This window comes from Lottia gigantea (assembly GCF_000327385.1).
Source record: "Lottia gigantea unplaced genomic scaffold LOTGIsca_17, whole genome shotgun sequence".
Taxonomy (NCBI): domain Eukaryota; kingdom Metazoa; phylum Mollusca; class Gastropoda; family Lottiidae; genus Lottia; species Lottia gigantea.
This window is the reverse complement of record NW_008708133.1, coordinates 1874077-1888865: the sequence shown is the minus strand read 5'-3', so window position 1 is coordinate 1888865 and position 14789 is coordinate 1874077. Positions and strand designations below refer to the sequence as shown.

The 14789-nt window shown below is 29.4% G+C and overlaps 1 protein-coding gene across 1 annotated transcript in view; it reads left to right on the top strand.

Annotated features, from left to right (window-relative positions):
- Window positions 1-1367: 1367 nt before the first annotated feature.
- The window catches only part of LOTGIDRAFT_158536 (hypothetical protein), a gene marked incomplete at both ends in the record, with an annotated part of 27231 nt that continues 13809 nt past the window's right edge, over window positions 1368-14789 (top strand). Inside the window, 2 exons of the mRNA XM_009051691.1 lie at window positions 1368-1407; window positions 2821-2925. Coding sequence (XP_009049939.1) covers window positions 1368-1407; window positions 2821-2925 — 145 coding nt within the window. The remainder of the gene's footprint in view (window positions 1408-2820; window positions 2926-14789) is intronic.

The window sequence follows — 14789 nt, the reverse complement described above, 5'->3', positions numbered from 1 at the left end:
AATTTTTTGTGAACAAAGCTAATTTCATATTTTTGCGTAAACTTAAAGACTGTAAACATTTGTCAACATTTAGTACTTGTTTTATATCTCATTATTGTACATTGTAAAAATACTTTGAACTTGTAGTATCTTAAGTAAAAATGATGGTCAAGCACCAGGTTTTGTTTGAATGGCAGCTGTTTTGAGTGACCTTCAATAATTCTTTGTTTCCGACATCAGAGACTTTTCAATGATTTTACTGCATCTTACTTTAGAATTGTCTTTTTATTTACCAGTATCTGAATTGATTGTGCTGAGTTTTTCTGGTTGTAAAGTCTATCTTAGTCTTAGTAGACAATGAATGCATTGTTCCCTAATCCTATTAATCATTATTGTAAGCTTTATTCCTGTATTTATCTGTTTGGTTTACTTATTTCAAGATTCCAATCTACAGTTTAGAACCTCTCTTAAAATATAAAGTCTATAAAACTATTATTGGGTTTTTTTTATACTAGGGAATAGTAATGCCAGGCTAGAGAGCAGGAAAGACTAAATAATTACCCCTCTTTTAAATGAAAAAGACTCATTTAGAAAATAGGTTTATCGACTGGTTGCAGTAATTATAGGGTAAATTCTCTATAAATTACAGGTTTTAGGGACATGTGTTGCCTAGTTAACTATAGTTAAATTACTGCTCAATCCGTCTCTTTAGATCTCAACGGAATCAAACAGGAACCAAATTGATTCAACCCTCAATTACCGAAGTCAAAAAGCAGCCATTATAAAGATTGAACAATACTTGCATTGATTCTATCTCGTCATTTCTTATTAAGCAATGATTTTACTAGTCTATTTAGTTCTAATTCGATGAAACTCCATATTGAATATTGATGGTTCTGGTCTATCTATTGATTTAGATATATTAGTGTAGTTTTAACAAAAAAGGAAATACACAAGTAAAATGTTTTTTTTCTGAAAACAATTGCTGAATTGATGGTATGCTCAGTATGTAGTTTTATATAATTAGTTTCCTCCCTCTATAATACAATATTTAGACTTTGTGACCTCATAGGGTGACCCTCATGCAAAATATTAATGATTCAGCAAGTACTTGGCTTTGATAAAGCAGTGTGGTTTTAAACGGCCTTTTTGCTTGAACTTTCTCAGCATCTGTGATGAACATTTCATTTCATGTGATGATTTATCAGTTAACATATTTTTATGCATTTCATTTAAGTAATCAAACTTTGAGATATCCTCTAAAGCTAGAAACAAGCTGTGTTGAGGAAATGATCATGTGTCATGTAATCAAACCAGAATGTTAAATGCTTCATGTTGTCTTACTTATTTTAATAGCGCTTTGTATTCTTAGCAGTTCTTAACCCCTAATGTACAGTTCTTACGGTTCCAGCACAAATTTTGTTCCAGGTAACAAACACAATTGCTGAGAATGTATATTTTAACAAACAATTGCTAAAACAATTTGTGATTTAACTTTAAATGTTTTTTTATAAATAGAAAAATAACAGACAGCATGCTGATTGAAAAATTTAAAATGTACAACCCAGATAGGGCTGTTTTCAATATATATTGGTTTTCAATAAAATATAATGTGAATAGGTCTGAAAACAGCATGTGAATGTTTTAGAGAAGATAATAATTAGCTTCTCACTTCACTATCCTCTATTGATTTACATCTTTTCAATCTTTTCTTTCCACCTTTCAACAAGCAGTATGGTGTCTGTCAAAATTGTTGAGTCACTTACCAGATTAATGTAACCTTAGGGAAATTAAGAATTAAATATACTTCTCAAATATTGGCAAAACAAATTAAATTTCATGATTTTACAAGTTTTTAAATTGATTTCAATTAGCAAGGTTGTTTTATCTCCCTCTTCAGAGATTCCTAGTAGCAATTGTAAGAAAACGTAAGAAAAAACTTGATTGTATATTTTTTTGGTTCCTCTATTCTAAGAATATTTTAATGTTAGATAGATTATAGTTAATTATCTGAAACAAGATGGAGGTAAACAAATGTTTTTGTGTAAATTGTTGATATAGGAATTCAATACTTGACTAGATCATTAAACCCCAAAAAATTTCTGAAAACAAATAGATGATTCTGAGATATCAAATAAAAGGAATGATAATATGTTTTGGGTAGAATTGTAGGTCTAATTACCACAACTTAGTGCAGCCATTCTTATACTCACTATTTGACATTTAGAATATGATTTGACAAGTTCATGTACTGAAATGGAATTTAGATTAGATTGGATGACAAGATTGGCAATTTTTTTCAGTATTTTGTCTAAAATGATCTTTCCCTATTTAAATTTAATAAACTCTTAATTCAGTGATTAGTTTAAGCAGTACCATTATTTCCTTTCATTTGCTACAATTAAAATTTATCACGAAGATCTGTGAATAGAATCACAATGTATACTTTTTGTGAGAATTTTCTGTCAAAGCTAAACATACACACTAACTTCAGCAGTCTCTATAACCTTAAGGAACTTATATCATTGGCAAGATCCATCTGAAGTCTTCAACTGGTATATTTAAAAATGCTATCCAAGTTTTCAGAAATGCAGATTAAAATTTAACTTGATTAACAAGAATCAAATTTGTTGTGTTAAATTGCTTATCAAATTTGTCAATCTAAATTGAGTCGTGCGGTAAAAATAATTGAAGTTAGTTTAGCATGTTAAAGGCAGAGCCATTGGTTATTGTTGTATAACTCTTACTGTTTAGCTTTTCAGCAAAAGTGGCATATTTATGATTTCAATAATAGTATTTCCATGTTCAAGGTTTCTCAATTAAATATTTTTATCATTTCAGGAGAATGTAATTCTGGTGTATGCTTTAATGGAGGCCAGTGTAGGGGGGGTTACTCTCAGAGTTGTTCATGTCCACCAGGTTTTCAAGGTCCACGGTGCCAATACGGTAAGACTTTTATTTTAAAGGATGATGGAGAAAGGTATTTACATTAATAAGAAGCAATTAATACATTTTTTTAACATCAATATCACATAGCAGCATGTAACACTAGATATAACCACTCTTACTTAACATGCTAAAAGGGGTGTATTATAGAAAAATATGGACCCCTGGGTTGGGTGTAGAATATAAGTTTAACCAATTTAGAGCAATTTGTGGAGGAATGTGAGTAATTGTTAGTAACAATGTGGTGAAATATGGTATTATATATTGAAATGATTATATGATGAGGTGGGGCTATTAAATTTGAAAGAAACAATTTATCTCTTCAACAATAGCGTCATGTAAAATAATCTAAATACTACTAAGTGTTATATGAATATTTTAGTATGATATTTATATCTGTAATAAATGTATTTTATCATTAAAAACTGACAAATATGTCATGATTTGTGGTTTTATACGCTAAATATTTACCTTTTTGTGTGGTAATCAAAAGATATGCTAAAATTGCTTATATCAGCAGGATTTTTCAAATATCTGTTATGCAACTATTTTTTGGTTTCCTTTAATCTAAAGCTAATTAAAGGATATGAACTGGATTTATTATTACTTAAGTAGAGTTTTTGTAATCTGTTGGAACTTAATCTGCCAGATGATAGCTCATAGAAATCACGGTGCTCCTTGTGGCTTTATCTTTTGTTGATTTCCAACTGTTATCAGACTAATGCAAATGTGTGAATATATAAGCTATTCAAAGATTCTTTCTATTTCTAAAAAACAACATATCTTGAATGTATAGCTATATAATATAATCTAGCTATGTGTTAGTTACAAATTTCTTAAATTTGCTTCTTCTGCAATTTATTTATTGATACTTGTATCATGTATTTAAACAATCATGGTGTATTTTATAAATATTTAGTTTCAATCTACAAAAAAAAGCGAAATATCCCTTTAAGGATAAAATTTTTCTTAAAATTACTTGGTGACAAGCTATAGCTCTAGCTAGACATCACTGGCAAACACATTTCAATGTAACAATGCTGATTTTCATGACAAATAAAACTCTGTTATTTCCTTTACATGCTTCTATGAGCACAGTTGCAATTTCACAAATGATGTTTCAAATGTAAGAAGAGGTTGTATTATAAAGTCTAGATAATAATACACAGGGAGGTGTAGCTTTGTCAGTTGTCATTAGATAATAATAATAATATAATCTAGTTTATGTCATCACTGACATATTAAACTGACATATTTATTATATTTTACTAATAGAACATGAAATTAATACCTTACATTGGAATGTTGTATATTAAAAATAATCTTTGTGCTGAATATTACACATATTCACATTTATATATAAAAAATTGATAAGAAATTGAGGAAAATAAGAGCTAAGGAGATAAACTAAAATTTTGTTTTGAAAAGTGTGGAGGGGGGGTACACTCCACAAAACCACACATTTAAATGTCAATTAAAATACTATATTGTGCAAAGACTTTGGTTTTGAAGAATTCTGTCTACAACTGATCCTCAGCCAAATCTATTGCCAATAATTGTTTCTGCATCCTTTTTACAATTCAGTCAACAGGAGTAATGAGGAAAGATCACTATTTCAAAATCACCAGAGTTCGGGATCAAGCCAACAGATAAGTCTATAATCACCATTGTTTGACTATATAAGCAGATATATGATTAACCAGGATGGGCGGCAGTCTGTTCATATAATGATCAAGAGAATTTTTCTGACATGATGGAAATGGAAGACTTTTTTTATGCTTTTTTTTTATAAAACTTCTTACCAGACAAGGATTATGTGTATTCAGGAGTTTTGATTTGAGGAATTAAAATGGTTTATAACACTGCTGTATTAATGAAGTCTGTATATATCTATATAGGTTATGCTCAATATATCTTTATTTGTTGTATTTTTACATTTTTATACACCCACATGGAAATGTGGACGTATATTGCTGTTGCCCCTGTCAGTCGGTCCATCAACATTTCTTCTGATTTTAATGAAACTTGATGTGATAATGTATATTGATGAGATCTTGATTCAAATTTGACGATTTTTCGATGAACTGTTTTTGAATTATTGCCCATGACTTAGGAAAAACGCGTCAAAATTTGTTTGTGAACAAAATAGAGACTACAGTTTTCAACTGATTTTAAATTTGGTGTGATCTTGGACAAGTTTGAACTTGATGAACGGTTTTTGAGTTATAGCCCTTGCCATGCTTCAAAATTTGTTCATGAACACAATAGAGACTACAGATTTTATGTGATTTTTATGATGAATGAAATGAAATGAATGAAGTTTTACATCTTTTTATTTATATTGATGAGATCTTGGTCAACTTTGAATTTTCGTCGATTTCACTACAATTTTTTGCCCTTGATATTAGAGCTGTGTGATTTAATTGTTTGTTGTATTTGGGTTATTGATATTGATTTTAAAAAATTTTGTGGAATTACTCAGCATAAATAACTGGCAGTAAATATATATATCATTGAATTCAAACTATTAAAATTTCTTTAATATGAGAAAATTTGAACTTTAGTCGCTAAAGACTGTTTTATCATATCTGACAGCTGCCAGTGGTCGTATGTTACCTTGCCTGGCAAGCTATCTTTTATCATGTAGAAGAAATCTTCAACTGGGACTTTAACCTTAAAGTTACCAAGCACTAGGTTTACAATAGTTCTATTAACTTTTAAGTACAAAGTTTTAAAATATGTAAGAAAATTTCAAGGTGGAATTTAAAAGAAAATTATGATTTAGTTGAAATTGAATTGAATTCAAACACCATATTAAATTCTATAATTTTCTGGCTAACTTCCTTTCTAAGTCACTGGAATAGTTTTCCTTTTTTCTTCAATATAAAGTAAAAGTATTTGAGATAAAGATAGTGATAAAATAACTGACATATGTAAACTGTCTGATTTCATGTTTAACTTTTCCTCACTTATAAATCATGTTTTTATCAACAGACAAAAATAAACCTACCAATTCACCATTTAAAATTTTTGCTTTTAATCAAATGAATTGCTACTGCCTGCACCGAAGCCAACTGAAATTTAATGCAAAAAACATTGAGATACTTTTTTTATAGGGTTACTTATAGGTAAATTATGCTATAGTTTGCTGTGGCATCAAAATTGTTCGTTCTTACCTTGAGGATGATTCATACCCATAGCACTAAAGTGAAATCCATTATTGGGAAAATCTTAAATCTCAAATCATGAAAAACTTTTGACTTGAGTTGAAATATTATAAGAAATGAAGGGATATACATTATACTATCTGAGTTAAAATTAAGATGTTTGTAATATGTGAAAGTCATGTCTGTAAATCATACTGTGTTATGTATAAGATTTTATTACTTTTAATTTTTAAAATGAGTATCTTTGATGCCCAGCAAAAGGTATGCAATATATTTTTCTGATTGAAATGATAAGCCAACTATGAATAAAATGTTTCAAAGTAATAAATTATTTTTTGCATTTTACTTCTTTTAAAAACTTTAATGTAATTTTATTATGTTCAGCGATAGAAAGATTTCAATCAAGCATGCAAGATTCAGTTCAACACGGTTACATATAGAGTTCATGTTTGCTATGAAAATTTACAAAATTTTGCATTGTTATTGTTTGTAATCAGTAGCAAGCCAAGTGCAGAACATTTTCTAAACACATAACTATTTATTGGAGAGAAGACATTTGTGTAACTTAGCCGCTTTGTAGTTAAATAATTTAGTAAAACAACTTCTATTTTATCTATGGGTACCAAACATGGTATTTGAAATGGAAAAATACTTAGTGAATTTTTAATTTTTCAGTGGTTTCAGAATTTTTACTATCATGTAAAATCGATTTTAAACATTTTTATGTCGGTGGTATTGAGTATATACCTGACTAAAAAACATCAAACAACATAAAAACACACTGAAATAAGTCACAACATGTTTTCAATTAACATAACATTGTATATTACTAAACCATTTTTTTGTAAAATGTGAGTCTTTTCTGGTTTTTCTACCAAACTTACACAATTTAAGACATCTATATTTACCCAACTAATTACCTCACTTATTATTATATGTTCATTAATAACACAGTGTATAAAGGATAGGCTGGTAAACAATAGTTTCCAGGAATATTTCTGTGAGCTGAGGCACATCCAAATTCAAAATGTTATTGAATGGGACTATTTTACAAATTATGTGGATCTTTTTCAAAATCTTCACCCATATTTGTTTCTTTTTCTTGTGGATTAATTCTCCATGTTTATCTAGGAATAAAGGATTATTCACTGCTACAACATTCAGCTGTTGATGCATCCACATCTCTAACAGGAAATTAGGATTGCCAACTAAGATGGCCCAGATTGGCCAACACCCAGTAATAAATTTAAATCGTGTCAGTAGAGTATTATTACCAGAAATAAAAAACATATATGAGAGATAGTTTTGTACTCAGAAATCATTGAGAAGATTAAGTATTTAAGTAAGAAGTTGGAAGTATCTATGAAGTGTCTCTATTCAGTCCATTCATTTTGTACCTATCATAACCTGTAGGTTTTCATGGTACACTACAGTTGTAGAACCTGACGTAACTGAGTCGTTTACACTTGCTGATCTTTTTTCTTCATTAAATCTTCTATTAATTAACCACACATTTTTTCATTTTAAATTTAATTTGAAACAGAGCTTTACTTCTGAATTCAAAATGTTGCTTAATTTTTTCCATATTGCCATATATATATTTTTATCTCTAGAGCAGACACATGCACTTTGGATTGTGATTATGTTTGCAAATTTAAGAAGATATATTTTAAGTATAATGAGCTAGGAGTAATCAAGCCACACCAATACTTCACTTTTCAAAGGAATGTTTTAACATTCACATGAGAGTTATTACAGATACAAGTCATTTAAAATCTTCTTAGTGCAGAATTCTGTTTGAGTTCAAGATTATGATAAGATATTTGACTGTTCACAACTCTAAATATATCAGTTTTTGCTTTTTGTCCTTAACAATATGGAATGGCAAATCAAGGAATATTTTGCAATTGCAATTTTTTCTTCCCAATGGAACACATTCTGAAAATTCTTTTGCCACAGATGATGTTCTCTTAATTTCAGTTTGTATTCATATTTATTCAGACCAATACAAACAACTGTTATTATGAAGCACATACATTTCTCTGATTGTTATGAAATTTGCAAATAATGGGTTGAATAATTTAAAGAAAAAAAAATGCTCTGGTATTTTAAATAGTGAAGTAATATCAATGTTAAAATAACTTGATATAAATATTTAATAGAAGTAATCTTATCATGAAGAGTCAATCATCTACATTAATATCAATGTCCTCCCTTTTCATATCACAGTTAGTATATTAGTGTCCCAATTAAAAAATCAAACTTTTAACTAAAACTGAATTGAATGTGTTTTGGAAGTGATACCTGTTAATAATTTTGGTGAATCTACTCATTCTACTCATTGGTTTATATATCATTATCCTTTTTGGTCAGTGACTAAAGATCTGAGGAAATAACAAATTATTGCTAATGTTCTGAAAGAATTTTTAAGTGACTATTGGTAAGATGAACCCTTTCATGTTACCAAAAATAAGTTTATTGGTGAAACTGAACTTGAAGATTAGGGTATATTAATCAAAGGGTAAACAATGTTTCTATTTATTGCTTTGCTACCACTTGCTAACAAAAAATACATGAAATATATTGTTGAACAGATATCAGCTCATGTGACCCAACTGTTCATATTACCTGTAGGCTTTTGATTCAATGGTATTGAAAGAATACAAATATTTTCATTATATTAAATTGTTTATTGAAGAGAAAATTCTTTACTTCCTTTCTTAATGTTGATGGTGAAAGAAAGTCTGTCAGTTTGGCAAAAAAATGTGGAAAAAGCAGTTCATCGTAAAATCAAAATGACTGTAGTTACATCAGCTGTTAAACATCAGTCAGTCAAACAATTTTAAAATCTATTTTCTTAATCAACCTAAAACTTTTTAATGAAATGTTAAAAAACCTCTTACTTCTGCAAATTTTCTACCATCCTTCCACTTGGCAGGTATTATATTTTTCAAATTGAATATTTAGATCTTAGTTTAGTTAAAATAAGTATATTTGAGTTGTTTATTAAACACTAGTATTAAATTATTTCTCTTGGTTTGAATTAAGACTAAATATTTTCCTACCAAATTGATCAGAAAACAATAAATCCTGAAATTATGTTTAAAAAAAGGCAAAATGTAATCTTCTTGTGCATTGCTTATCCCTGTTGAATATTTCACCAATTTAACCTTAATTTAATAAAAGGGGAGAGGGGAATGGGAGGTGTTTCTGCAAAGCGAGGCCCCTATGGTGGAAGCCCATTGAAGCTTGGGCCTAGGCGCTGTCTTTAAGTTCGTAGTACATACAAATTTGAGAAACAAGATGTTGTGGGTTCTGTTTTGATATTTTCATATCCTGAACCATTCATAACAGGTTGATACTAATTTAAATTTTGAGGTATAAATGGCAACAGTAGAATAATCTTGATATTCAAAACAATGTATTTAATTTGGTTGAAAAGTCAGCAATTCTCAGATCCATTGAGTGTGAATGCGTTAGCATTGATAAATGTATGAGACTCATTCTTTACCAGAAAGTTGTAATGATCTGGAAAAGCTTTGAACCAGACAAAACATCAATGGTGTTTCAGTAGGAGTTAAGTGAGGTCAAGGGCACATGTAAGTTTAGATGATTGTTTTACCAATGATTATCACACCAGTATCAAATCTAACAAACACATGTCCTGAAAAAGCCTGGATAATTCAAAACCTGTTTCTTTTTGTCAAGCTATCTTATTATACCATCATGGTAGAAGTATTTTGTTTGGGGACAGATCCTTTCAATAGGAAATGATTAAGGATGTAATAAGAGCTTGTAAAAATGTTTGATGATTAAATTGATACATGTACAGCAGTCCAATAATAAGATCTATTGAAATAGATACCTAATTTACAGTATTATATAGAGACATGTTGGGGCCAATTTAAGGTGTCAAGACCGATGTTATTTACCTCTGGTTTACTAAATATTTAGCTTGATTCTCAATCCATTTCTATTAAATTACTATTTCGGCCCTCATGGAGAAGGTGGTCTTTGGAATGTTTCTTAGATGAGAGTATGCCAAAAATGGTTGCCATTGATACTACAATTTAAGAATCGTTCTCAGATACATTTGGTAGTAAAGTTTTTACACAGTTTGAATTTGTTACCAGAGAAATGCAGGAGTAGTTCGAAGTATCCAGATTATGAAAGTGTCCAGAATGCAAAATGGTAAAAGTCCTATCTTTCATCATTTTGAAGTAGAGAGTTATTAAATTTATAAAATAGTAATTGATTAAAAGTCTTGTTGAATTAGTTATTTTGTTAAAAATGGGCATGTGAAATAAAAATGCTTTTAACCTTAGAAGTGTTTTATCAGAGAAGACTATGAGAATTAATATCAAAGTTACTCAAGTTTGTTCAATCGAAATACATGCCTTTTAAATTACATTACGAAATATGCATAGAAATGCACTTATTATACCTTAATTATGGAAGAACTATGCACAATTTATTTAAGAAGAAACTTGATAAGAAGTTAATTTCCTAAAGTATATAAAACAAGCATTTCAGTATGGCAAGATTAATTTAAAACAGGAAAGATTGGGTTTAAGGTAGCAGTTTTTACATTGTTTTTCTACCTAGAACATGTGGAATTTCATACACAGATGCATGTAAGCTACATGTTGTATTAGTCTTCACAATCCCAGATTTAAATTCTCTTAAGACATTATTTAAAGTGTAGTTCTGAATTTTTCTTGATGTGCAAGTTCAATTTACAAGAGATGTAATTATTCCTTGCTCATAAATTGAATGCTGATTATACAACCTCCTGATGTGTGCAAATTATATCGTGTACAAACTTGACTACCTATCAATTATAAATAGATATTTAATAATAATTATCCTTTACTTTAATATACCTGTCCATGCTGTGAAAGAATGATTCATATTTTTAATATTTTCTAATTAACTCTTTAAGAGTCAAAACAAAGCCATGGGTTCCAATTATCTTGTATATTGAAAAGATGTTGCATGTAAGTACAATGATGTATCACAGCACCCAAACAGATGGTATAGTAGGTTTTTTAAGAGGCTCTGGCATCAGGGATACTTGTAACTTCTCTGAATTTGCAACACAGTCAAATTGTTGGTCTCTTTGTATTCCATAGTCATATAAACAAGCTCAACTTGAAACATATCACTCTAGAATTAGAAAGGATATTTGGAAGCAGAATTCTGTTAATCTTTTATACAAAAAGAAATATTAATGACAAAACAAGCTGAACTAGCTCTTTAGGATTGGAATGGGGCTTGGCATCGCCTTTCTCTTTATACAAACTTGACTCTCACACATATTGTATTAGAGAGGTGTATTTATCACAAATCCTTAAACTGATGTCATGTTACTGATATCAAATAGGTTGTACATGGTTTGATGAATGTATGTACATAGTACAAGATTAGTTCTACTTATGTTAAATCTATTCTTTAATTGTTAATACAAGATATAAAGAAGAATAACTCTGATGTTTATTTTGTAACCTAACCATCAATAGACAGACTATAAATTTATAGAAAATGTCTACAATATTAGAGAATTATAAGGGATAAGATTGTATCCTATAGATGTGAAAAATACATGTTGAGATATGGAATGGTGTTGTAGAAGTTACCAGAGATGAATGTTTTGTATTCTTCTAGAACATGCTATAAAACAAATATAAAGAATATGGGAGGACAATAGGGTGTTAAATTTTATACTCCATTTAATCATAGCTGTGTTTCATTGCTTTTGAATTACCAACTGTGTTAGATTGCAGGATTTGTTGGTTATTTGACTCTACTTAAAGTATCATCATGCATTAATGAGAAATTGGGTAGCCTTAGACAGAAATAAACTCCTTCTGTTATCATCCATTGTAGTTTCTATTGATGACAAATATTATGCAGATGTGTATCAAAAACATAGAAAGTTGAAAATTTTAAGTGCACAAAACCACCTTTGAGAAGAATTTCGAGAAGATGAAAAAATCATTTAGGGAGTCAGTTGAGTCTTTTTGGTTCATTTTCTTGATATTTTCAATCAACTTTTTCAGAGATGTACTTAAAAGTAGACAATATGGTTTTGTAATTTAACATATCCATAACAAAATCTTTATAATATAAATCAAAACATAAACAACTTCTGAATCAGATGTTTCAAAATCTCAAATTCAGTCTCTTATAGACAACTTTTATTCTATTCAGTAGTGTTCAGATCAGTTTTTAATGCAGTGTAGACACAAGTTTTCAGCTGTCAGAAACCAGGACCATGAAAGACATGGGGAGCACATTAATCACATTTCTTCAGCTCAAGACAAAATCTCACTTAATGCAAAAGCCATCAGTGTAACTGTTTGAGGATTGTTTGAAATTGTTTTTTTTTTTGTAGACATATAACACTAGATGATTTGATAAGGTATACAGTACACAATTAATTGATATATTATTCCTTGATTTCCTTATGATAGTACCCCCAAAGACCACCTGAACCAAATAAATTTACGGATGATTTGTTTCATGAAATGTTATCAAACACAAAATTATGACAATTACATATTGCACTGTAAGGTAACAGTGGGAGGGCTGTATCAAATTTTGGAAGTTTACAGTATTAAAGGATTTTTGTTTCTAGATAGAAAATTGATGGAACTAAGATTCAAAGTTCTTCAAATGCTGTAATATGATAATGTGATATTATGTTTGTCTACTGACTAATGTACCTTATCATTATAATAATTGATTCCAGGTGTACAAGGTAAAATTCTATAATAAATTACATTCATTAAGTGTTACAAAACACCTATATGCTGTAACAATATATAGACAATCTTCAAGATATTAACTGATATGCTATTAGAGAAATAGCTGTCTTTAGGTACATGGAAAGAGCATACATTGCAGGGCCGTAATTAGAATATTTTTCTCTGAGGTAAATTCCTGATGTTTAAGTCAATGATGTCTTTCGTTGCCATGATTTCGGTTACCACCTTTCTGTATATATCCAAAAATGCGATATATTTAGCTCATTTTTTTATATATATATCTTTTCTTAGACCCTACTGTGTACATTTTGCCTACTCTTCCAGCTATTAAGCATCTTTGATATATTGGAACTATTGATTTTTTTTTTTCATTATGCAAAGGTCATAGGCCTACTAACTTTTGTTTTGGGATTTTTTTTTTCACTAAGTTTCACTTAGGTTTTCATCTTAGCTTTTTTTTTTATAAAATGTGATAAAATGATTTCAAAGAAAGACAAAATGAAGGCATTGAATATTCTTAAGCTTATAAGACCTATATATAAATCTGAATGAATTGTCTTTTGTCTGTTGATATCTTTAGTTTATTTATATTATGATAAAATAGGTTTATATTTCTATTAAATATCTTCTAGTTTTATAATAAAACCTATAAATGTGTCTGCTTGCTTTTATTTGTTTTTATAATGGTTATTCCATGCCTATTCTAACTAAATAGCAACAGATTACCTCCCTTTACCTGATTTTTGGTTTTTCTTATTGGATATAGTTATACATGATCAATAGTTGAATAATTCTTGCTGACCTTTATATATTTTGCAAATATCAATTTAGGAATGTGCTTTCACTTATTCATTGCCTCCCATACCTTACTTAAAGCTCGCTAGATTATACTTCTTCATGATATTGTGATAACGCTTGTAACTTGTTAGACGTAACATATATTCATACCAATAGCTTGCAACAATAGAATGTCTGTTATGAGAATAGTTAAATGAAGTTGTTTTTTCTCTGACAACAGAAAAAAGTGAGGCAGCAAACAAAGAAAATGAAGATTGATTGAAAAATTTCACTCTCATTTACCTGTGGCCTGATCAATCATTGATGAAAGCTAAAATGTAAAAGTAAATGGTGTGTTTGGTTAGAGATTACAGGCTCGGTGTTGTGGGCTGGAGATTACAGGTTCCACTAACTAAACTACCATTAAATATCCAATGAGTTTTCAATTTAATGAAATAGTTTGAGAAATTAGATTATTGATTGAAGAATGATAGTTGAATGATTATTGATTTTATTTGATTGATTGGCTGTTTGCATTTGACATCTAGATATTAAACTTATTTGACAATATTACTTGTTTAGACGTAGCATTTTTCTTCTCTTGTAGATATTACAGGAGCTTTTTGCCAGATTTTCATATTACTAACGTAAATACTCTTTGACAGAAACATCCAACTCTGATTAGATTTTTCTGGAATATCAAAATGCACAGGTTCAAATAGGCATAGAAACTATAACTGTTCCTATACATACTAGAAGCTCTTTTTTATGGAGATGCAATAGATGTGTTTGGGTTACGATCATCTATTTTATTCACTAATGAAATCTCTAGGTTTGTTGAAATTTGTAATAAATGTATTTGTATGTTATCATAAATATGACATCCTTGAGAAATACATCATTAATTTAGTGTTTTACTGCCTAATTATACTGATTGATATTTCTACTATTCCTAACTTTAATGTGTTTGTTTTAGACTTGCTATATTTGCTATATCTTGTACACCTACTTACTGGATAAAGATGGTATAAATGACTTATCACAGAATAGACATGTTATCTACAAAAGTGTACATAGAACTTTGTCACCTCAAGTTTCAGACTATATATATTTTATATTTATTGATGATAAATGCTGATACCCCCCCCCCCCA